This window comes from Saccostrea cucullata, unplaced genomic scaffold (genome assembly GCF_032062105.1).
Source record: "Saccostrea cucullata isolate Sc308-1 unplaced genomic scaffold, CSIRO_AGI_Scuc_v1 ctg105, whole genome shotgun sequence".
Taxonomy (NCBI): Eukaryota; Metazoa; Mollusca; class Bivalvia; order Ostreida; family Ostreidae; genus Saccostrea; species Saccostrea cuccullata.
The window spans coordinates 169,373-193,259 of NW_026919155.1; the positions used below are offsets into that span (position 1 = coordinate 169,373).

Consider the following 23,887-nt stretch of genomic DNA (forward strand, 5'->3'; position numbering starts at 1 on the left):
GCCTTTAATTTTTGCTAAAGAAAAAAAAATGTCAAAAGATAAAAACATTTGAAAGTTAAATATTTAACCTACTACATTGTATTAATTCATTTTTAAGCTGGGTTATGAGAGTCTGAAAATAGCAACAGGAATAATTTTTTTGTGTAAATACTATTCATTTCACCTTAGAAATATTTGATCTCGGTAAACATCCTCCCAGTTACCTGATTTCACATCGTTAACTTATTTTCCAACTATATGGTATTAATAAAATATCAAGCAGAAATTATTCGTTTTATGCTCTTGAAAACGTAAAAAAAAAAAATAATCAAAATTGAAAAAACTACTGAATGTGTACATAATTATGAAGTAAAATTACCTAAAACCTGACATTAAGTAATTTTGGTCTGAGATATAGAGTTTTACGATATATAAAGTTACAACTGCCACCTTATTAAGTCAGTTCTTTGGTAAATCCCCAGGAAGTATATAAAGTTCATAACTCTTTCCTTTTTGTTAAAACGTGTCTTCGTAAAGGCATTAGTGATAATTATTTTACGTCCATATTTATTGAAGCAAAATTCAATCAAATGCATGTAAAAATCATTTGGGCTTTCTGCTGTTGAGCCACAGGTAGGCACGGACTTCTTTTAGAATATATAATTAAAATGGACTTTCATTTTTTAAAGTTATATTAAGCGTTGATTATATGAAAGAGAAACGGAGGAAAAATTTTTCAAGGAATTTTTTGTGACTTAATTATATCATTGAAAATTGATAATCGAAAGACCTCCTATAAGCACCATAATTTATTTCTTTAGAAGATTCATTCTGCGATTAATAATGCATGTACATGAATATTGTTTTAGTTCAGTTTCTTTCCTATCTTTGATTCCATACATCCCAAAGCTCAAAATAAAAAAAAAAACAAATTCTGATACATCTGTTTCATAACTGGCTAGAGAAGAAACATGATTGAAGTTATGCTCATGTATCGCTTTGATCAACATGGTTTCGGTATCAAATACAAGACTTAGTATTCATCTTTTTTTCATTTGACAAATATATTTTAATGAAGAAATTGCAAGTATTTCACTTTCTTTAATTTGACAAATATATTTCAATGGATAATATATATATAAATTTAAGTTTACTTAAATTTTTTTATTGTAATCAATAAGTGTCCTCCTTGAATGTGAAAGTCTGAAATACTGTATAGCTGTGCTTTGTAATGGTAATTTTGTTCCATGTAAAAAAAACCATGGGAGGAGAGGCAGAGATTGACCAATCAAAATCTGACCAATCAAAATCTAACAAATGAAATTCTGACCATGCGGTGCGTTACTCTGCCTTTTCTCCCATCTACATCCTAGGAAGAAGGACGTTGTTTCAAAGTTTGTTATTTAAATTTGGATTTTCTCCCTTTACAAAATTGGTTTTATTTCTCATCTTGATATCTTGTGTCTGCTAAAAATTATATGTCATTATTAATAATACTTTTGAGAATTTCAAACAAATTATTAAACGTCACAAAGGTGGCAACACACGACAAACTGTTTTACAGACTTTTTACTCATTGAAGGAGGATAAGATAAGGTGTTCTAGCTTTGAAAGGATTATGGAAAGAAATTAACCAGTTGATGGGTAACCGGGGTATCAAAATACTTATTGCATTAAAATAAATAAATTTAAGTTTACTTAAAATTTTTTATTGTAATCAATGTGTCCTCCTTGAATGTGAAAGTCTGAAATACTGTATAGCTGTGCTTTGTAATGGTAATTTTGTTCCATGTCTTACCATGGGAGGAGAGGCAGAGATTGACCAAATCAAAATCTAACCAATCAAAATCTAACAAACGAAATTCTGACCATGCGGTGCGTTACTCTGCCTTTTCTCCCATCTACATCCTAGGAGGACGGACGTTGTTTCAAAGTTTGTTATTTACCTCCTGCCACCCCGCCTCCGCCATTTGTTTGTTGCTTAGATTTATGTTTTAGCGTTTTCAGACCCATTTTCATGATTTTTCTGTTAAATCTAAGTGGTAATTAATGTAAATTTGGATTATCTCCCTTTACAAAATTGGTTTTATTTCTCATCTTGATATCTTGTGTCTGCTAAAAATTATATGTCATTATTAATAATACTTTTGAGAATTTCAAACAAATTATTAAACGTCACACGACAAACTGTTTTACAGACTTTTTACTCATTGAAGGAGGATAAGATAAGGTGTTCTAGCTTTGAAAGGATTATGGAAAGAAATTAACCAGTTGATGGGTAACCAGAGAGAGAGAGAGAGAGAGAGAGAGAGAGAGAGGGGTATCAAAATACTTATTGCATTAAAATAAATATATTTTTTTACTGAAATAGAATGTTTTATCACATTTTCAAAATTATTATAAACTTTAAAGGAAGGTTTGAATTCGTAAAATGAGAATCTCTCTCTCTCTCTCTCTCTCTCTCTCTCTCTCTCTCTCTTACGAGGGGTGATCAAAAAGTTCGCAAACTATCTCTATATCTACAAAACCACAATTCAGATTAGAATGAAATTCGGTACACACATAGCCATACACAAGGTCTATAAATAGCATATGCTGAATAAAGTTTCTCTCCTTGTTTGTGACGTCACAATGTGAAAATGACGTCACTATTTAGGTCACTTGTGACGAAAAATGGTTGTCTCAGTCGAACTCGTTCAACAAACGACTGTGCAATTTATTGTAACATCTTAGAAATCCCTCTACAGTATCATATAATAATTTGTACACAGTTTATTGAGATAATTGATTTCCTATAAATTCAATTAATGATTGGATTAATCTTAGTGTTGGGATGATGTTTTAAAAAGGAAGGCTGATGGTTAAAAATGATACTTGTCATCTTGCCCAGTGAAAGCAAGTTTGAAATGTATTTTTAATTAAGCAATTTGCTATCAAAGACCTCCAATTAGCACTTTGAAAACTAGTTGAATATTTGAACAATGATATAAGTATTAAATACCTAAGATATCGTTTCCTTTAGATTTTAAACATATTAGATATGATAAAAAGGATGCACCCATTCTCTATCCACCTTGAATAAAGGTCTCTCCTGAGACAGAAGATTTGTGTTTTAATGGTCGCCATGCTTATTTTTGGAAAGTGTGTTATTATCCACCCATTCTGTTGCCGAGATATGACCATTTGAATTTTCTGACAAATTAACTGTTCTTGTCATAAAAATTAACTCACATGGAAAGAAATATAAAACTCCGAAAAATCTTTCAGACTTTTGTGACAGAACGCTACGGAGAGGGTCAAGTGACCGCCAATATCACGTGATTCGCGCATGCGCAGAACGGTGGTTGATGTGCATTAAAATTGGGGAGGATTAATTAAAAATATAATCAACATTAAAACCAAATATTGTTTCTTGTATGGAAGTTATTCAATTAGTTTGCGAACTTTTTGATCACCCCTCGTATATAAAAAAAAAATGCAATGGGGATATAAATCGGCCTAATCAAAATTAAACAACTTTTCACTTGGACAGGCTGCGGAAAATAAAAATAAATATCTCTCTTCATTGCAGATAGACTTTTTTTAAAAATGACCAAACAAAACGAAAGGCTTATTTCTGTTTGTTTTGTTTGATCTCTACATTTTTGTTCTTTTACTTTTCTTTATATTTTTAGTCAATATCCTTCTTCTACGTATGTACCTTTCTTTTGAATTTTGTATGCAAAATGAACAAATAGTAAAAAAAGAATGAGACATAAGCAAAAGTAAATTGAAGACTCACGTTTCTTTTTCAGCTGAAGATATGTAAAAAGCAAGCTTGTGGACCATATATGCTCACGAGAAGTAACCCTCTTCTGGTTCGTTTACGAAAAAGCGCTCTCATCGGGTTCCTACACGAGGTACCAGCTCATCTGGTTCGCTCAGAAGACATAACAGCGTCTTTTCTGGTTCATTCACGAGAAAACCTTCAAATCTGGTTCCATCTGGTTCGCTCTCGTCTGCTTCATTCACAAAAACAACAACTCTCAGGACATGGTTTCTAAAAAAAAAAAAGGGAGGGAACAACAACCACTCTGTTTCGTTTTTGAACTAAAGAAAACTCTTCAATCTTATAACAAACACCCCATGAAGGTCAATTAGTAGAAAAATCTAAAAATGTCTTCTTGTATAAACTGTACTTTAAATATTGCTGAATCCACCTCAAATCCTTATGTCTTTATTGTCCTCACCATTGGATTGTTATGTACTCTTCTTAACGCACTTGTTTTATTAATTTTTTTGACAAACAAAAAATTGAGGCAAAATCCCTACCATTTCTTAGTACTCCTTCTGTCAGTGTGTGACCTTCTTGTTGGACTTGGATTCATTATTTACTCAATTAAAACACTTCATGTCGAATGCATCAGTTCAAAATCCTTGTGTATTTTGCAGACAGTACTATTGACCAACGGTATCTTTTTATCTCTTTTCCAAACGTTCTTGATCAGCTTGCAGAGGTACCTTGTCATCTGTAAGACATCGTTGAGCAATTTGTTGTTTCAGAATGAGCGAAAGTATTTAGTTTGCCTGTTGAACTGGATGATTATTTTCGTTTTCACAGTTGGACTTGTATCTCCGCCAGAGCATAATCCACAAGGTTTTTGTACCGCGGACTATGTCTACTATAAACATTATGATGTTCTGAAAGTATTTATAAGATCTACAATATTGTTTTTGGTCATGACAGTCATTCTTTACTGCATTACCATCCGACATGTAGTTAACATAAATAGGAAAATCGTCCCAAAAAGCAATGGGGGGTTTGTTAAAAAGGGAACATCGAATACTCTACAAGTAAGCATGGTGGCAACCTTAAATGTTAGCGAGTTGAAGGCAGTATTTGGATCTAATCCTAGGTCCCCTCGAACAGAATTCACCGGTATTGGTGCTCAACCAGTGTTAAAAACCATCAAGAGATCGATTCAAGCACAACCCATGATTATCACGGAACACGGAAGAGTTACAGGCTTCCGGAGAAAAAAGGTCATGAATACCATTGTTTTGGTTGGGATTTTAATGGTTTCCCTGGTCTTTTTATCGGGGCCACTGATTATGTCGCTTGTGGTTCCCCGAGTTCCCCCTATTTATTTGACAATAGCGGCAGGCTTATGCAGTCTGAATTCTGTTTTTAATCCTTTCATTTATTGCTGGAAGTTGTCTGATTTGAGAGAGGCTTTGATAAAATGTCTCCGAAAAGCTTTCTGTTGTTGACACTAATATTTGTTATTTTCCACAATTTTTCCTTTATAAATAAAACTTTATTGTTATGTCTATCAATTTCAATTGAGGAAAATCCTATGGTAGAAAATTAGTCAAAACTAAGGGCGGGAATTAACAATTTATTATTCTATTGTAATATACATGTATTGAATATAAATATACCGGGTACATGTTATATGTTAACTTGATGACTAAAAAAAATATTTAAAATGCATGTACATAACCACTGATGAAGTAGTTTAGTACGTTTCGCTTTTTGGAAATTTCGAAATAAATATGTTGTAAAATGGTATGATATTCCACTTCTTCTTTTCAGAGAGAGAGAGAGAGAGAGAGAGAGAGAGAGAGAGAGAGAAATCAATTACAGAAAATGTTATCGATGTCATAATGACGTCATTTAATATTTCAGGTCATCGGCAAATAAGTACTTGGCATGCTGATCTTTTTTCTATCATTTCAAAACATGTAACAGCGTGCTTGATGTAGCGTGCTAAATTTCATAACTAATCAGCATAGTTCGATTCGATTGGATGTTTGACTTCAATGAAATAAATCCTGTACACGTGATCCGGAGAATCCAGCAAACACTGATTTAATTAATACTCACCAATCGCATTGAATGAACCAGCGACACGTGGTTAGTCAATACCTGTTTATACGCAAAATAGTATTCTTTCATTGAAATCAACCATCGATGCGATGAGAAATATGGTGATCAACATGTGAAACTTCAGCACGCTTTATCAAACATTTTATTACATGTATATACAACGTTATAGTGACACGCTCGTCCTAATTATAAAACAGTCATTCAATGCCATTTGTCAGTATTATTTTAGTGTTTTGCTGGATTCTCTATTTCAAATCAACCATCCAATCGACTAGAAATATAGTGATCAACATAAAAAAACCTTCAGCTAGCTTGATCAAACGAAATAAAACGTTGCTATTGGAATGATAGCAAATGGACGCTGTCCTCGTAAACAATCAATCAATGCCATTGGTCAGTATTATCAGTGTTTTGTCGTATTCTTTATTTCAAATCAACCATCCATTCAACGAGAAATGTGGAGATCATCACGTGAAATTTCAGCACGCCTGATCAAATAAAGTGACACGCTATTATGGTAATATTTAGCTGCAATAATGTATCCCTCTCCTTTTTTGGGGGGTGGGGAGAATCGGAGAGGGCTACATTATTGCAGCTATGTAATGATAGGAACAATCTTTACTACTAGTCTGCTATTTAATCATCTTTTTTGAGCTGTTTAGTATAATTATTTATGAATTTGAACCTTTTTCGAGTGTTATTTATAAATTCATTCCTTTTATCGTGAGGAGTAATTAACAATAAGGGTTCACTGAACTTCTACTTTCTTTTCTTTCTCATTTGAAATGTTACAAAGTTTGATAACCTGACAATATGTTTACCTTAGACGAGGGAATTGATTAACATATAACAATACAAAATTTGTTAGAAACATCATTTTTAATCAAAATCAATAGATTTATAAAAGTGTTAGAAAGAAGAAATGGCGTGGAGAATGCCGAGTCTTCCAAGAGCTTTACTTCCTCTTTGGTTGCAGTATTGTCAATAAGGGAGTAGATATCTCTCATTTTATGCCACGTCAAAATGTTTAATTCTTTCGACAGATATTTTGCGCAACTGCATGCAAAGAAATGAGGTTGAGTGATCATAGGCGTCGGAACGGGGGGGGGCTTAGCCCCCCTCCCCCCCATTTTTTGCAAAGACAGACAAAATGTAGGCATTGAACATTGAGGCGCAGGATTAGCCCCCCCCCCCCACCACCACCACCACTTTCTACAAACATTCTATAGACATGTTGTAGTTTAAGTCAGATATGGGGTAAGTGGTAGTGTTTGGAATAAAAATGTGGTAATGAAAGTTGGAACCTAACTTGTCATATTTTTTGTAGGCCTGAATTTTTTATCTTAACTTACACTTAGCCCCCCCCCCCCCACTTTCAATTTGATTCCGACGCCAATGGTGATAATGTATCGATATATCATCGTTTGGGCTGAACTATATGGGGGGGGGGGGGTCCTCACCCCTTAGATTCAGAGGTATGTTTTTAAATGTAAAGGTAAAGGTGGTTAAAAAAAATCTACCTGTACCCCCCCCCCCCACACACACACCAGGAAACACATAAACTCCTTTGCAGCGATATATAGTGATAAAATACATAACTTGAAATGTCGGAAGCAATTTAAGAAAAAATGCCCCCAGGGAAATGAGACTTTCACGGTCATTTAGGGGATATTTGTGCATTTATTTACTATTATTTATTATTATAATATTTTCCCCCTTACAAAAAATTCTCTGAACATCCACCCCGGTACCCCCCCCCCCCCCCCCAAAAAAAAAAAAAAAAAAAAATAACAAACAAAATGACCCAACTCTGAAACCATATTTTATGGAGGGATATTGGGGGTGGTTAAACCTTTTTCCAATAAGAAGTTCTTATTAAGAAGTTCTTGCTCCAAAAGGAATTTGCATCATTTTCCGGATAATGCCGCCTCCTTTTGCTTTTTATAATACCCGGAAGTTATGGGAAGAAAATAGATCCACATGCACCACACGTTGTTGACATGTACATTTTTGTTTAAACAACCATGGGAAAGAAATCAAAGACAGGAAAATCGCGGAAGGATAAATTTTATCATCTTGCTAAAGAAACAGGTAACATTTCGTTCCATCTAAATGCTGATTTATGTATAAAAAAAAATTCCAAAAACATGTCTGGCTGCCCTGAACGAATACAGAAAGTCAAAGGGCAGCCTACATGTTAGGCTTTAACTCGATAACTGTTAAATTTGTGATAGGAGATGAGATTAAAAAAAAATGTGAATAATTGAGAGTTTATCACATACAGTGAAAATTTATTGCTTTTATTATCACTTCCGCGACGAATTTAATAAACAATACTTGTGATGATTATCTGTAAATCTGGATAAGACAGGATTTTTAAGGGTAACACGAATCACCGGAATGCCCCGTAATCACCGAAATGCCCCTAAAAATCACCGAAATGCCTAGATAGAATGTTCTGTCGTTAAAATGATATTGTCCTACGGACCCGGTTTAACGATAGATGGTTCAAAACAACAAAATTCGTTCCGTGTATTCGTAATGTAGCAGAAAGAAACACGGGCGATAGTGCATTTACTAGGAACAATCTAGAGAGTTCCGAATGTAAACATTTGAATGGAGAGAAAAACGTTGAGAAAATTAATTGGATTTACGTATTTATATGGATTATTTTTTGGGATAAAAGGAATAAGCAATCTCAAGAAGGTTTGTTTTGATTATTTTGGTAGTTATTCCCAGTGCAAATCATTTTATATTCTTCAAAATCGTTTCGGAGCGGATCCGCTCCGATTTGCTACGTTGCAAGTATATGGGACGTATTCTAACTGTGGTGAGGGCCTGTACCGAGACACAGTTAGATTATTCTAACTACGAAATGCCCAACAAAACCACCAAAATGCCCTTACATATGTTTTCACATGATGTTTTTCATAAAAATTAATGCTTATTTTTTTCAGTAAAGCATAACTGACAGTAAAATTAATTATTTTCATGTTTTGTGCTCGAAGCGTATCGTACTTCAAAGGGCGATAACTCGTATTTGGTGATGACCTAGGAAGTGAAGTCTACAATGTTTAAAATCTAAGAAATGATAATGTCTTAAGATATTTCTCGGAGAAAATTAGATGACAAATGATAACTATGATAATTAAAAGAAAAAAATTTGACTTTCTTCTTTCTTCCTTTTCTTCCAACTTTTTGCATTGTGAACCAGGTTGTAACATTTATTCGTCTGCAGATGCCTGCTGGGGGAAAATAGGCGTAGCGTTAAAATATATATACCTGCCATTATTCATTGAGTAAATTTATCTTTTATTGTATATATTTACTTTTACAGACCATAAAGTTAACATTTTACCAAACAAAACGAGAGAGGGGGTACCGGTACACCAAATTTCCGTGATAATTTACGACCGCGATGTAAGAATTTCAAAAGACAAATGCAGTCATAAAATGAAAAAAAGGTTTTAAACTTTGTACTTCGTTAAGGCCATGTAAATATTACTATTTCTATTAATGATTTTTTTATTCTGTTACTTGATTAGATACATAGTCAGTCGGGTCAAACATAATTGTACTGAACATTTCTCTTGTAAATTAGCAAACCTTTCCAAAGTAGCAATTGTTTCATAAAACGATGTAGGTGTATTCAACCCATTCAACAACTTAAAAAAATATATATATAGTAAAATTGTCAAATTTTACTATTTCTGTTGAATCAAATGTATTTCATTATCCCAGGATACATGATGTCAATGTTTGTATAGCGCACGTGCGTAATTTCGATCACTGATTGTGATGTACCTGATTATGTAATATGACATAATACTACACACCTGTCATGCAATAGATCAATTAATTAATCCCAGTGAGATTAGCTGTATACACAGTAAACATAGTTTCAGATATCCATTTGTTTCAGACGAATTTAACATAATAAATCAAATTAATTTTGTCTTCATTTTTTAATCATTAATACAAGTAAAAAAAATATGAAACTTAAAAAAAAATATTATTTCATAAACACAAAAACGAAACAAAACTATGATTTTGATAAATTTTGTTATTTTCTTTAAACATTGCAGTTCTTTTCTTTGCTAGTTACCAGAGGATCAAATATTCTTTAGGATTCATTCATACAAATTGAATAGAATTCCAAAAAGACAATCGCAGTATTCAAGCATTGATTCTATTTTACGCAGCTGTTACTGTACTGATGAGAAGTGAGAGATCCAATCAAACTTTTAATAATAAGATTTTTAAAAAATGTTGCATTAATAGTCTCATTTTCATATCAGATAACAATGAAATTTTATTAAATTCATACATGGTAAATATTTTTTTTAAACTAAACGTAAAAAAGATCTTTCTATTTGCTTTAAAACTTAATATAAAGATAGGACTTTCCAGTAAAATTACACGTCTAGTGTACTTCGGTTTTAGAAATCAAGAATATATGTAAATAATATTACAAACAAAATTTTAATTGATATGAAAAATATGACTTATTATTTAGAATATATTTAAAACAGAAAAAAGGGAAAAATTAAAAATAAGACTATTTTGGCACGTGCCTTTAATCAGTGAGAGTTATCTTTCTTAGATACTATAACATACACAATCTTCTGTTCAAATAAAAATACTTACGTTAAAATTATGACATTTTTATGCGGTATCTAGGCTCTAGAACAGTTAAAGTCATCAAAATTTATTAATTTTTTGTTTATATATAACAAAATAAGGGGCATTTCGGTGGCATTTCGGTGATTTCTTGGGGCATTTCGGTGATTACGGGGCATTCCGGTGATTCGTAGTACCGGATTTTTAAAGGCAAAATCCGATGCAACAAGCAAATTCAAAGAATTGTGGTTCCCCACTTTCGTTGCCTTTGTTGGTGAGATGTCATTATATGGCATATTGTGTCAAATATGAATGCCCAATCATTTTTGTCATTCAAAAGTTGTCACCAAAAAGTAGGTCAAACTTCAAGGTCAAGATCATGAGATCAAAAATCATAGTGTATTTAGAAAGACCTTATCACAGGCAATAAACAGGCTATTAAAATGAAAGCCGTATTCAGACTGTTTTCCCTAAGAACCGGCTACCGGCCAAATTGACCACTTCAATTGACAAAAATGCCGCTTTGAAATAAAAATTTGTTGTTAGGTCCACAAGGATTTTGTTTATAAACCTCAGCCCCTAGCCTGTTACAACTTATCTGTAATCCTTTACTTTGAAATAAAGGGAAAACACTGCGTATCTATTCTCATTCAAAAGTCATATCAAATTAGGTCAATCGAGAAGTTCAAGGTCAAGGGGTCAGAAATCATAGCAAGCTCGGAAATATCTAGTCAAAGGTAATGCACAGTTCAAATATGAAAGCCCTATCTCTTCTCAATCAGAATTTCTAACAGAAATTTCACATTTGAAAAGTAGGTCAAACTTCAAGGTCACAAGACCAAATATCATAGTGTCGTTAGAAAGGTCTTGTCACAGGCAATAACAGATTTAATATGAAAGCCCTAGCTATTCCTTCTCATTCAAAAGCCATGACCAAGGTTTAAGTTTTAAAAAAGGAGGTCAAACTTCAAGGTCACAATGTCAAAAAAGTGTATTTAAAAAGGCCTTGTCACAGGTAATACACAGTTTAATATGAAATCCCTATCTCTTCTAATTCAAAAGTTAAAGCTAAATCAAAGAAATGTTTAAATTTTTTAAAAGTAGGTCAAACTTCAAGGACAAGGGGTCAAAAATCACAGTGTATTTACATAGGGTAGAAAAAGAATAGTCATAGATATAAAACGATTCACATTTATCCAATAAATACTGTCGTTAGCTAATAGTACAGTTGCTTTTGTCACATAATTTTCATATTAGGTTGTCAAAAAATGTTTTCCTGTAATAAACTTAATTAACAAAAGGATGTTTGTAAATTGCTTATATAATTAACTGTTGTAGGTTACAGAGCAAGATCTGCCTTCAAATTGATCCAGCTGAACAGGAAATTTGAGTTTCTCCAGAGATCACGCGTTGTGATTGATCTCTGTGCGGCTCCTGGAGGGTGGCTGCAGGTGGTTGCTGAGAATACCCCGGTATCTAGTGTCGTTATAGGTAATTATATAGATTAATCCACCCCCGGTAGACAGATAGTAAAGGGATAATTCTGGAAAGGTAGCATCAAACACCATTGTGGCATCACAATTGTACTATATATGAAACTTAACCACTTGTCTGATATTCAGCATATAAATGAGTAACTGTGTGATAAGTATTTATAAATAGTTATACAGAGCTGCCAACCCTTACAATTTTCGCTTAAGGGTTACGAAATTAGCATCTAAATTATGCATCATGATTTCTCTCTTTATTCTTCTGATTTTGGTTAATCTTGATTAAAGTTGAAATCCTGGAATTTTTATAGCTGGCCGACTACAATTTCTACTTTTATACATGTAATAAAATGTTCATTATCCTTACAACGCTTGCTTGTATCATCCTTTCGGTTTTAGAAAGTCGATTGCATTCATGTCAGTGTTTTAAAAACATGCCTCAAATTGCTCTGAATGCATGTCCATTAACAAAAATCTCCAGCGGAAGGGTGCCTGGACCCCTGCCTCACTATTTTTCATTTCAGAATGTTGAAAACTATGTAAATATCACATCTTCCAAGCAATAGAATATGTTTTTTGTATGCTGATTTGTAATAGAAGTTAATCTGAATGTTTTGTTAAACCCTAGGTGTTGATTTGGTTCCTATCCGCCCCATTCCTAATGTGAAAACTTTGGTAGATGACATCACTACAGATAAATGTAGACAGGTACTGTGAATTTCTAAAGCTTTTTCTACTGCTTTCTTTATACTATCTCAGAATAAAATGATTTTATCAGTTAGAATATTTTTACACATTTGATGAATGTCTGCTCTTTTTAGGACTTAAAAAAAGAGCTACACACTTGGAAAGCTGATGCTGTGCTTAATGATGGGGCCCCCAATGTTGGAAAGAACTGGCTCCATGATGCTTTTCAGCAAGGTGACTGTGAACTTTTTCAATCTTGTTATTAATTTACAAACTTCAACTGTCCAATTTGTTCTATACACTTAATTTAATTACATAATGGGGAGGGGACTACCTAAGTTTTTTGAAACTTTTGTGAAATCCTGCTGACATACTGGTAAATTGTCAATAAAACATGTTTTTAAAAAAAACTAAGAAGTACTTGCCTTGATTGGTTCTCCATTCCTGTTTAATAAATAATTGATTAATTATAGGAATAGTCACTATTAAATAACCTTTCTACAAAAGATCTATTTATATCATTGAAGTGGTTGAATTAATCAAAGATTTTGTCACAGTAGAGTAGACTTGAGATACATTATTCTCTATGTTTATCTCAGGTCCTATATGCTTTCATAATACAAAGATAGCAGTTCAGCAGAAAAATAATTAGACTTATTGGGTTAATTCTTCAAAATCCCAAGAGTAATTTTAAAACAAGCATTTATCTTTGAGTTGGTGTTTCTTTTTTTCCTCAGAATTTATGTGGCATTATATTTAATGATAAATATATTCCAGAGTATGCTTTTTAAAAAAAAAAACTGTTATTGCTTTTTCAGCACAACTGGCTTTACAAGCATTGAAGCTTGCCACAGAATTCCTCAAAAAGGGGGGATGGTTTGTGACAAAAGTTTTTCGTTCCAAAGACTACTACTCCTTAATGTGGGTGTTCCAGCAGTTGTTTAAACACGTCCATGCCACAAAACCACAAGCATCTCGAAATGAATCTGCAGAAATCTTTGTTGTCTGTGAAAAATTCCTAGCTCCAGATAAAATTGATCCCAAGTTTCTGGATCCAAAGTATGTGTTTAAAGATGTAGAGGATGAACCCAAACCAGCTATTAACCTCATCCACCCGGAGAAAAAGAGAAGGTAACAAAAAATCCTGTAGTTCCTGCTAAAATTTCAAAAAAATGCTGAAAGAAAGTAGAAAAGTAAGGGAGATAACTCTGATATAGAGACATTATTACAGTCTGTTTCTGTAATAATTTATTTAAATAATTTGCCCCTGATGGTAAAATTTATTAACTAGATCACATCATATTTATTTGTAATTTCTATCTTCTTAAACCCAGTTGTTATTATCTCAAAAAGATTCCTGTGGGTCATTCAGTTTAATTCTCATTGATAGGTGTGAAACGATGTGCCTAATTCATGGTATGATAGTACCATATAATTTTGTCTCGGTACAGTTATTTTCGATGCGAAAGTATACATTTTGATAGAAAGGAGGCAAAGGAAATAAAATTCAGCATAGTTTTATTTTTGTAAATCTAGGCACTTTAATTTACATGCAAATTGACTTAATAAGAAATTGATTCATATGATTTGACTGTTAAAGATTATTTGACACACAATCAGTTCTCTAAAATTTATGTTTTTTACCCATTTTAAACCTGACTGAATAACAAATGAACCGAACAGAAAGTGGAGTTTTTGCGCTTTGTATAAAACATAGAAAAAAAATCCGCTATGAATCAATACTGAGTGAACCATTTCTCTCCTACTCATTGACTGACCTATATATTTCATTTGTAGATATTAAAAGTAAATTTTAACTTGACCTGAATGAAGGATGAATTATGGAGTATGTTTTTGTAATGATTTTATAACTCAATAACACATTAAATTTGATAATAATTTCTCATTTTGCTACATCATCACTTATAAGGAGGGGGCATTTTGATTTTAATTGCATATTGCTTTCAGGTGGAAATTGAATCAAGCATATTTTTAAAGCAACTGTTTTCACATGATCTAAAATATTCAATTTTAAGAAAATGATGAAAAAATCAGCTTTTTAATAAAGAAAACAGTTACAGATTAAAGAACTGATTTTATCTTTATTTCATGGGTTAGAATCCCACAGGTATATGGAGGCTATACTATGAAAACATGACTCAGTAAAAGCTGGCTTCAGAAAGATCTCTCACTGCTGTCAAGCATAGGTCTTTATCAGCAACTTTCGGCATCCCAACATGAGTGATAAAAAATTCATATAGAAACCAAGCAAACAACTGTCTTGAAATTTTAGTAATATGATGATACATGTAATACATCTACTTGTATGGATTGTAAAAAATACAAATAGTACTTGAACTTATTCTCTTCAAACTGAAAATTTTTGTGACGTGTCATTAACATGATAAATTACCAGGTATAATTAATAATTATGTACATGTATGTAGATTGAAGTACCATACATCAATATACATAAATGAATGGACTCCAAACAAGTAGTTCTACTGATACTTTATACTATTAAAAAAAGTACCGGTATTTATCTATATTAATGTCAAGTTTGATATAAATGCTGTGTTAAATCGGCTGCTGTGTGTTACAGACAGAGAGAAGGTTACCCAGAAGGGGACTATACATTGTTTCACAGCCTGAAGGCATCCGAGTTCATCAACAGCAACAACTACCTCGATCTACTGGCTCAGAGCAATGAGGCAAGTCCAATAATGTTGTATTTGATTCAAAGCTAATACTTAAAAATGGCAATTAATACCACTTATATCATAACTAAAATATACTAATGTCCTTTAAAAATGAAATAGTTTATAGCTCTAAGGCTTACTTCATTCATCAACATTTTATTTTTGTTTCAGGTTGTTATTGATCTTCCAGAAATTGCCAATCATAAAGAAACAACAGAGGAGCTAAAGGAATGCCTTAAAGACATCAAAGTTCTAGGGAAGAGGGAAATAAGGTCAGATACACTACATTATTTTTGTTGAAAGATCCATGGTTATTTTTAGTATTTGGGAATTTTTAAAGACTTAAATTTTTTTTTCGTCTGATTATAGATTTTTAAAAGGGTTTCAAAAAATAAATTATATATCACCCCAACTTTCCTTTCATTGTATCTCTTAATAAGCAGGTAGTTTTTTGTGTAAAAATTATATTTGCTGAAACTGAATTTTTCCTGTTTATTTTTTAAGCACTCTGAAACAAATAACTTTAGAGTATATGTTTTTACCATTATGTTTACTTATGTGTATATTTTTGTGAAAAAATATCAAACTTACACAAAATTTACAATGCATTGAAACATTTACATTTGTAGAAATATCATAAACTGGAGGAAGAAAATTAAAAAAGATATTGTTCCAGAGAAAGAGAGTCCTGTACCCAGCAAACAGTAGGATTTTTCATCTGTATATTATATGATTTAATGCAAAAAAAATTGTTAAAGTTGTAAGAAAATTTTCATTGTGAATATGGTATGAAAATCATTGTGTATTAGTAAAATCAGTAAAAAAGAAGGAAAATTTTAGAATTTTTTCAGGTCAATGGTCAAATTCTAAAGGTGAATTTTAAAAGTCATAAAAATACAATTTCCCTGATTGTTAAAATTTCCTTGTGAATTCAACTTCCTGCTGATGTAGGAGAGATTTGTACCTGTACTCTTTTTGACAGAGACCTTGAGGAGAACAGTGAGGATGAGGAAGCAGCGCTTGAGGAGAAATTAGCTGAGCTGAAGGAGGATGAACGCAAGGCCCTCAAAAGGTGAGATAGGTCCTCAAATTTTGAGATAGGTCAACATAGTTAAGATAGGTCAACATAGGTCATCTAAATGTGAGAAGGGTCAAAGTAGGTTCCAAAAGGTGAGATAGGTCAAAATTGTTCCTCAAAGAATTGGTTCTCAGAAGATGAGATGGGTCAAAATAGGCCCTCAAAGCATAAAATTAATGTAATCTATAGCTATTTTGTACAGGACTTTTAAATAGACATGTGCGATTTTAGGCATAATTTTATCTTGCTGATCAGGTGGAAGATATTTTCTAAACAGGATAAAATCATGTGAAAATACTGTAGAATTCTGTTCTTTCTGATATACAAAGTGTATTTTGAAGGAAATTGAAGAAAATAAGGAGAGAGAAGGCCAAACTGAGGCATAAGATGGACCTGAAGATGGTGATCCCTGGGGATAAACATGACCTCTCAGACGATGTGGCTCTCTTCAATTTAAACAAGATCAAAAGCAGATCAGTGAGTGAACTACTATATGTCGATTATCTGCTAATTTTTACCTAGTATATTATCTCAAATAATGCTAATTTAATATTAAAACTTTTTTTTGCATTTGGAGAACAAAAAATTATAAATGTTCAGCAGTTGGATCAACTCCTTACTTCGCAACTCTAGAGCAGACGCGCTAACGACTGCACCACAGTTAAACATTGAAAACCACTGAAAAATAAACTACATGTATTTTGCATATGTTTTGAATTAAAACCACACATGTTAATTTATCACTCAGCAACTGGCCAGTGTTGAGAAAGGGGACTCCCAGGAAGCAGATGAACTGGCAATGGAGGAGAGTGAAGAAGTGGAGAAGGTCGTCAGAAGAATGAGGTCATATGACAGGGACAGTAAGGGTCACCTGGATGACCTTGACCCATATTCAGATGAGGAGGGTGAGGAAGAGCCAGAGTTTATGTATGATTCAGCAGAGGATGACTTGTAAGTATATCTACAATGTGTTTTACGATCTACAAATCAATTAAAAGTTCAGTTAATTTTTTTTTCTTGATATAAATTTTCAAATTAATTATATCTTTTCTTTAGTCTAAAACACTGATTTACATGTATGTGTACATGAACTGAAATATTACGCATGGCAAAAAGAAGAGAATAAGAATTACAATAGTGATTCTATAGCTACTCTTTTTGATCACATTACATTTTATAACAGAGAATTTGAAGATGAGGAAGAGGATGGTAATCCCTTGGTTGTCAGTCTACAAGACAAAGATAGCATGACTAAAAACAGGTCCAAGGCTTGGTTTAGTAAGGTAATATTGTCAGCATATGGGACAAAGATAACAAAACATAAAACAGGTCCAAGGCTTGGTTTAGTAAGGTAATATTGTCAGTCTACAAGACAAAGATAGCAAAACATAAAACAGGTCCAAGGCTTGGTTTAGTAAGGTAATATTGTCAGTGTATGGGACAAAGATAACAAAACATAAAACAGGTCCAAGGCTTGGTTTAGTAAGGTAATATTGTCAGCGTACGGGACAAAGATAACAAAACATAAAACAGGTCCAAGGCTTGGTTTAGTAAGGTAATATTGTCAGTGTATGGGACAAAGATAGCAAAACATAAAACAGGTCCAAGGCTTGGTTTAGTAAGGTAATATTGTCAGTGTATGGGACAAAGATAGCAAAACATAAAACAGGTCCAAGGCTTGGTTTAGTAAGGTAATATTGTCAGTGTATGGGACAAAGATAGCAAAACATAAAACAGGTCCAAGGCTTGGTTTAGTAAGGTAATATTGTCAGCGTATGGGACAAAGATAGCAACACATAAAACAGGTCCAAGGCTTGGTTTAGTAAGGTAATATTGTCAGTGTATGGGACAAAGATAGCAAAACATAAAACAGGTCCAAGGCTTGGTTTAGTAAGGTAATATTGTCAGTGTATGGGACAAAGATAACAAAACATAAAACAGGTCCAAGGCTTGGTTTAGTAAGGTAATATTGTCAGCGTACGGGACAAAGATAACAACACATAAAACAGGTCCAACGTTTGGTTTAGTAAGGTAATATTGTCAGTGTATGGGACAAAGATAGCAAAACATAAAACAGGTCCAAGGCTTGGTTTAGTAAGGTAATATTGTCAGTGTATGGGACAAAGATAGCAAAACATAAAACAGGTCCAAGGCTTGGTTTAGTAAGGTAATATTGTCAGTGTATGGGACAAAGATTTCAAAACATAAAACAGGTCCAAGGCTTGGTTTAGTAAGGTAATATTGTCAGCGTATGGGACAAAGATAGCAACACATAAAACAGGTCCAAGGCTTGGTTTAGTAAGGTAATATTGTCAGTGTATGGGACAAAGATAGCAAAACATAAAACAGGTCCAAGGCTTGGTTTATAAGGTAATATTGTCAGTGTATGGGACAAAGATAACAAAACATAAAACAGGTCCAAGGCTTGGTTTAGTAAGGTAATATTGTCAGCGTACGGGACAAAGATAACAACACATAAAACAGGTCCAACGTTTGGTTTAGTAAGGTAATATTGTCAGCATACAGGACAAATACACTTGAGGTAATTATTTTTTCGCAACTTCTCAATACAGGAAGAACAACTCCTACTGAGTTTTATATTTTCTCGGCAGGCTTCATTTGCTGGTATAGAAGATGATGAGTTTTATATTTTCTCGGCAGGCATCATTTGCTGGTATAGAAGATGATGAGTTTTATATTTTCTCTGCAGGCATCATTTGCTGGTATAGAAGATGATGAGTTTTATATTTTCTCGGCAGGCATCAATTGCTGGTATAGAAGATAATGAGTTTTATATTTTCTCGGCAGGCTTCATTTGCTGGTATAGAAGATGATGAGTTTTATATTTTCTCGGCAGGCATCATTTGCTGGTATAGAAGATGATGAGTTTTATATTTTCTCTGCAGGCATCATTTGCTGGTATAGAAGATGATGAGTTTTATATTTTCTCGGCAGGCATCATTTGCTGGTATAGAAGATGATGAGTTTTATATTTTCTCTGCAGGCATCATTTGCTGGTATAGAAGATGATGAGTTTTATATTTTCTCGGCAGGCTTCATTTGCTGGTATAGAAGATGATGAGGATGAAGATATGGAGATTCAAACAATGGCTGCCAACTACAAGAAAAAAGGAGGGAAAATTGTTGGTCAGTTTTATATTTATGTTTTTTTTCCAGTAAAAGGCACTGCTGTTGAATAATTGAAACAAAGCCATGAATTAAATGTGTTTGTTTCTAATGATTCAAGGGCAATTCATCTTGAGTAAAGTACCGTATAAGTAGAATTTTTAGTGAGGATTTAATTTTGGTATTTTTAGTGAGGGTCCAGAGATCGCTAAAAATTTAATATCGCTAAATATTAAATGCATTTTATTTGAAATAGCTTCTTTAGTCAGCATTTTAAAATCGCTAGAATTAACTCTCGCTAAAAATTAATAACCAATTTTTATGGAGAAATCGCAAAATTTGCGTCTGCTAAAATTTCCACTTATACGGTACATTAACTCGATATCAAAGATATAATATGATTTCATAGTCCACAACCAAGGTCAGATTCTAAACTCACCTACTGCTTTAAATATTTTAATTTTGTATAGCATGATTATAGCAAACTTGTTTAAATGAATTCATGCTTAGACTTATTTTCATTCCTCTTGATTTGAAAGTTTATTGTGTATGTAATGATCAGAATCAATCACGTTTATAACAAATCAAAATTGTTCATCCCTGGAACTTTGCAAGAAGGTTTTTTTTTTTTTAACTGTGTATATTACATATTCATATCACTCTTTTGCAGATGATGTTGACAGTGGATTGTCAGAGCAGAGTTTTGATTCCGACAGTGATACCAACACAAAATTAGCTCCTGATATTTCAAGTGATGATGACGACAATGATGATGATGACGAAGAAGATGATGATTCATCAGACAGTGATTATGACATCAATGAAATAAAAAATAAACAGAAAATTCAAAATGACAAACCCTCAAAGAAAGGAGGATTTGAAGTTGTTCCACAAGGTGTGTTTTCCAAAACTATTCAACTTTAGTCCATTACTTTAGGTCCACAATATTGTTCAGACTTTCCATTGTATTCCTTCGTAGCAGTTGATCTAGTTCATAACTCTAAAAAAAACATGGGAAAAAATATTCCTTCTAATAGTATCTGTATGTTATGAATAAGATTGATTTGATTATTTCTTAATTATATTGGATATCTCCACACTGAATAGTAGACATCAGGCAGAGGTACTGATTCAGAAAGGAATATACTGTATAAACCACTTTATATATTGATTGCTCTGAATAATTAGGTCAGGATCATCCTTTCCAATTTTAGTGAAATCCTCTCAACCTGTTTTGATTCTTTAGCTAGAGAAAAAAACAAAACATTTTTCTCCTTTCAGCCTTCATATACACATACATTTTTTCTTCAGATGTTGAATGTATCAAATAAAATTTTAGATGTATGGAAATGAATGAACTTAATAATTGTAAAATGTTCTACTTTACAAGTGTTGAATAATCTGGCTATTGAGTTCTGATGGATTTTCTAGATGAAAGTCTTCCCAGACTAGATGCAGTTGGTATGGCTATTGGATCCCAGATCATCCAATCCAGAAAGAGAAAGAGGGAAATCATAGAAGGGGGCTACCACAGGTAAACTTGCAGTATTCAAAAGTTTTGTCCTTTTGCCACCTATATGTTCAAGTCTCCCTCTTTTTGTCTCTATTATGGTACATTTAGCACTGATATATAATATGAAATGAATATAGGATTAATTTTCTACAGGTACATGTTTAATGATGACAGCCTTCCTGACTGGTTTGTACAAGATGAAACTAAGCATTGTAGAATTCAACTCCCTGTCTCAAAGGTAGAATAAATAACCGATATTCAATATGCAGTCTCTCATTGGGATTGTTACAGTATGTACATTTAACATGTATTTAGTACATATACTCTGGACATGTGTCATTATACAGGGAGAGATTGAAGAATATAAAATGAAAATGAAGGCACTCAATGCAAGGCCAATAAAAAAGATTGCAGAGGCTAAAGCCAGAAAGAAACGAAAGGTAAGACTCATTTTTGGGTAAATGGGATTGTTTAAGAGAAGTCTCAAACTGGAAAAAAAGAAATAAGATAAGGTTTTTAATGAAATGAAGCTTTATATTGGTTATTATATGTATTTTGATTTTGTTTCTTGTTGATTTCAGGAAGTGAAGAAGTTGGAGAGAGTACGAAAGAAGGCTGAGGCTATCTCCGATACATCTGACATTGCTGATAGAGATAAATGGATGCAGATTAAACAGTAGGGGTCTATTCTAAAAAAATTAATTTTACAGTCCAATCAAAGATTCAGTTTGTCTCAGGGTTTGTCTGGGTAATTTTAAAAAAGAATATAGATACTGGGTAAGTACATGTACATGTATATTTACTTTTTATGCCCCCCTTCGAAGAAGGGAGGGCATATTGCTTTGCTGCTGTCTGTCAGTCCACCAAGTTTCCATTCATTTTCTATGCAGTGTTTGCACATACTAAAATGGATTTTGGTATATACATGTAGATTTATCATGAGAATATCTAAGTCAAGTTCTGTGAACGAGCCATTTTTGACAGAGTTATGCCCCTTGGACTTAGAAAAATTCCAATAATTTGCAGTTTCGGTTCATTTTCTTTGCAGTGGTTGCACATACTGAAATGAAATTATGTGTACAGATTTAAATTATCAAATGAATATCTAGGTCAAGTTATGGTTCGGGTTCAATTGAGCCATTTTTGACAGAATTATTTTTGTTCTTGTTCGAGAAAATGATAATAAGTTGATTGATAAAAATTATTTAATTTGAAGCAGCATAGTATTTGGCTCTCAAACAAATTACAGTCCCTGAAACGTTCTACTTTCTAGAGTTCGTATCCATGCAAACTGTTTCTGTATAGCACATTTCTTTTTTTTTAATAAAACACTTATATTTACGTAACGGTTTATTAATTCACTTTTCCAGAATTTACAAGAAAGCTGGATTACTATCAAAGAAGAAGAAAGAAATAACATATGTGGTGGCTAAAAAGGGAACTGGAAAGAGAGTGAGGCGCCCTCATGGGGTGCAGGGGCCATTTAGAGTAGTGGATCCCCGAATGAAAAAGGACAATGTTAAAGAGAAAAAGTCAAATAAGATGAAAGGAAAGAAAGGAAAAGCAATGAAAGGAGGAAAAAGAATGGGGAAAAATAAAAGATGATTATCAATTTATACTGTTTATTTCTTCATCACCTGCAATGAAAAAAGGGAATATAGGAGTAATTATTACAGTGAAATCAGGGGAAACTGTACGTTTCGTCCTCATCTGTGTCTGGAGTCAGTCTGTTTTTCTGCTTGTCTGCCAGTCTGTCATACTTGGGTTGCTCAACACTTGCAGATATTGAACTGATTTTTGGATTGTGAATCAACCCTAATGAGATACTGATCAAGTTTGCATTTTTCTGTGGCCCTTTTAACAAAAAATCTTATGACTAAGACAAAAAATTTCCTATTTGTTAGAAAGTACATATGCTGTAAAAGATCCCCAAACCTCTTATTTTCATTTAAATTTTGACAACATTGTAAATGATATTTAAAAACAAAAACGAATATCTCTATAATTAAACAAAAATTTACAGGGTTGATTTTTTTTTTATCTTATTTTAAGATTTTTTGTGATAAGGGCCACTGCCTCTGAGATTTTTGAAAGAAGTACAGTGTAAGAGGAGTCATTCTCAAGTACAGTTCATGTATTTACAACTTTTTTGTCATACTTTGAAATTTCAAGGATTGTTGTAGCTGGCAACTCTCCTATGTAGTCAATAACTGATAAAGGGGCATGACCTAGATGATGTCATTACAATAAATGATGCTAAGCTAAATTGAGCATCAACCATAATTTTAAAACATGCAGTACACAGAAAAAATTAAAAGAAGAATGCTTGATAATAAAGATTATTTAAATGCCTTCAGGGGCAAAAGATGACCAGGATATCGATATTGATTGTTCTCCATTATTAACTTTCTCTTCTGAACAGTAATAAAGGGCTGCAACTCTGTAGCAAATGAAATATACCTCCTTCCCCTCCCAATTTCTTTACTCAACAATGAAAATATCACCAAACTCATATTAGTATAACTTTTATGCATAATCTTGTGCTATTTTCCCAATACCAATCTTAACCTAAAAACTGAAACAATATGGGTAATTGGATATAAATGACAGACACATTTGTAGATTTTTTTTTTACTTTTACAAGTACAAAGATTGTATACTGCAGTATCATTTTAATTTTTCAGTCAGAAAGATGTGCATACACAATGGCATCCAATTCATTTTAAATATAAACCTAATTTTGTAAACATATACATGTATTTAATAAATCAAAAATTAGTTCAAGACATGGCAATTAAAGACACAATACATGTACAATAATAAATT

At 32.9% G+C, this 23,887-nt stretch overlaps 1 protein-coding gene across 1 annotated transcript; it reads left to right on the forward strand.

Moving 5' to 3' along the window:
• The first annotated feature begins 7,805 nt into the window (after window positions 1-7,805).
• On the forward strand, window positions 7,806-22,905 carry LOC134280508 (pre-rRNA 2'-O-ribose RNA methyltransferase FTSJ3-like). Its single transcript, XM_062762927.1, has 19 exons — window positions 7,806-7,939; window positions 11,807-11,959; window positions 12,587-12,666; window positions 12,780-12,879; window positions 13,464-13,776; window positions 15,248-15,356; window positions 15,516-15,616; window positions 15,974-16,048; window positions 16,327-16,416; window positions 16,764-16,899; window positions 17,171-17,373; window positions 17,606-17,705; window positions 19,476-19,569; window positions 20,219-20,443; window positions 20,980-21,082; window positions 21,215-21,299; window positions 21,409-21,501; window positions 21,643-21,737; window positions 22,432-22,905. The coding sequence occupies exons 1-19, from the start codon at window positions 7,873-7,875 to the stop codon at window positions 22,664-22,666; spliced, it is 2,457 nt and encodes an 818-aa protein (XP_062618911.1). The 5' UTR covers window positions 7,806-7,872; the 3' UTR covers window positions 22,667-22,905.
• Window positions 22,906-23,887: the final 982 nt, after the last annotated feature.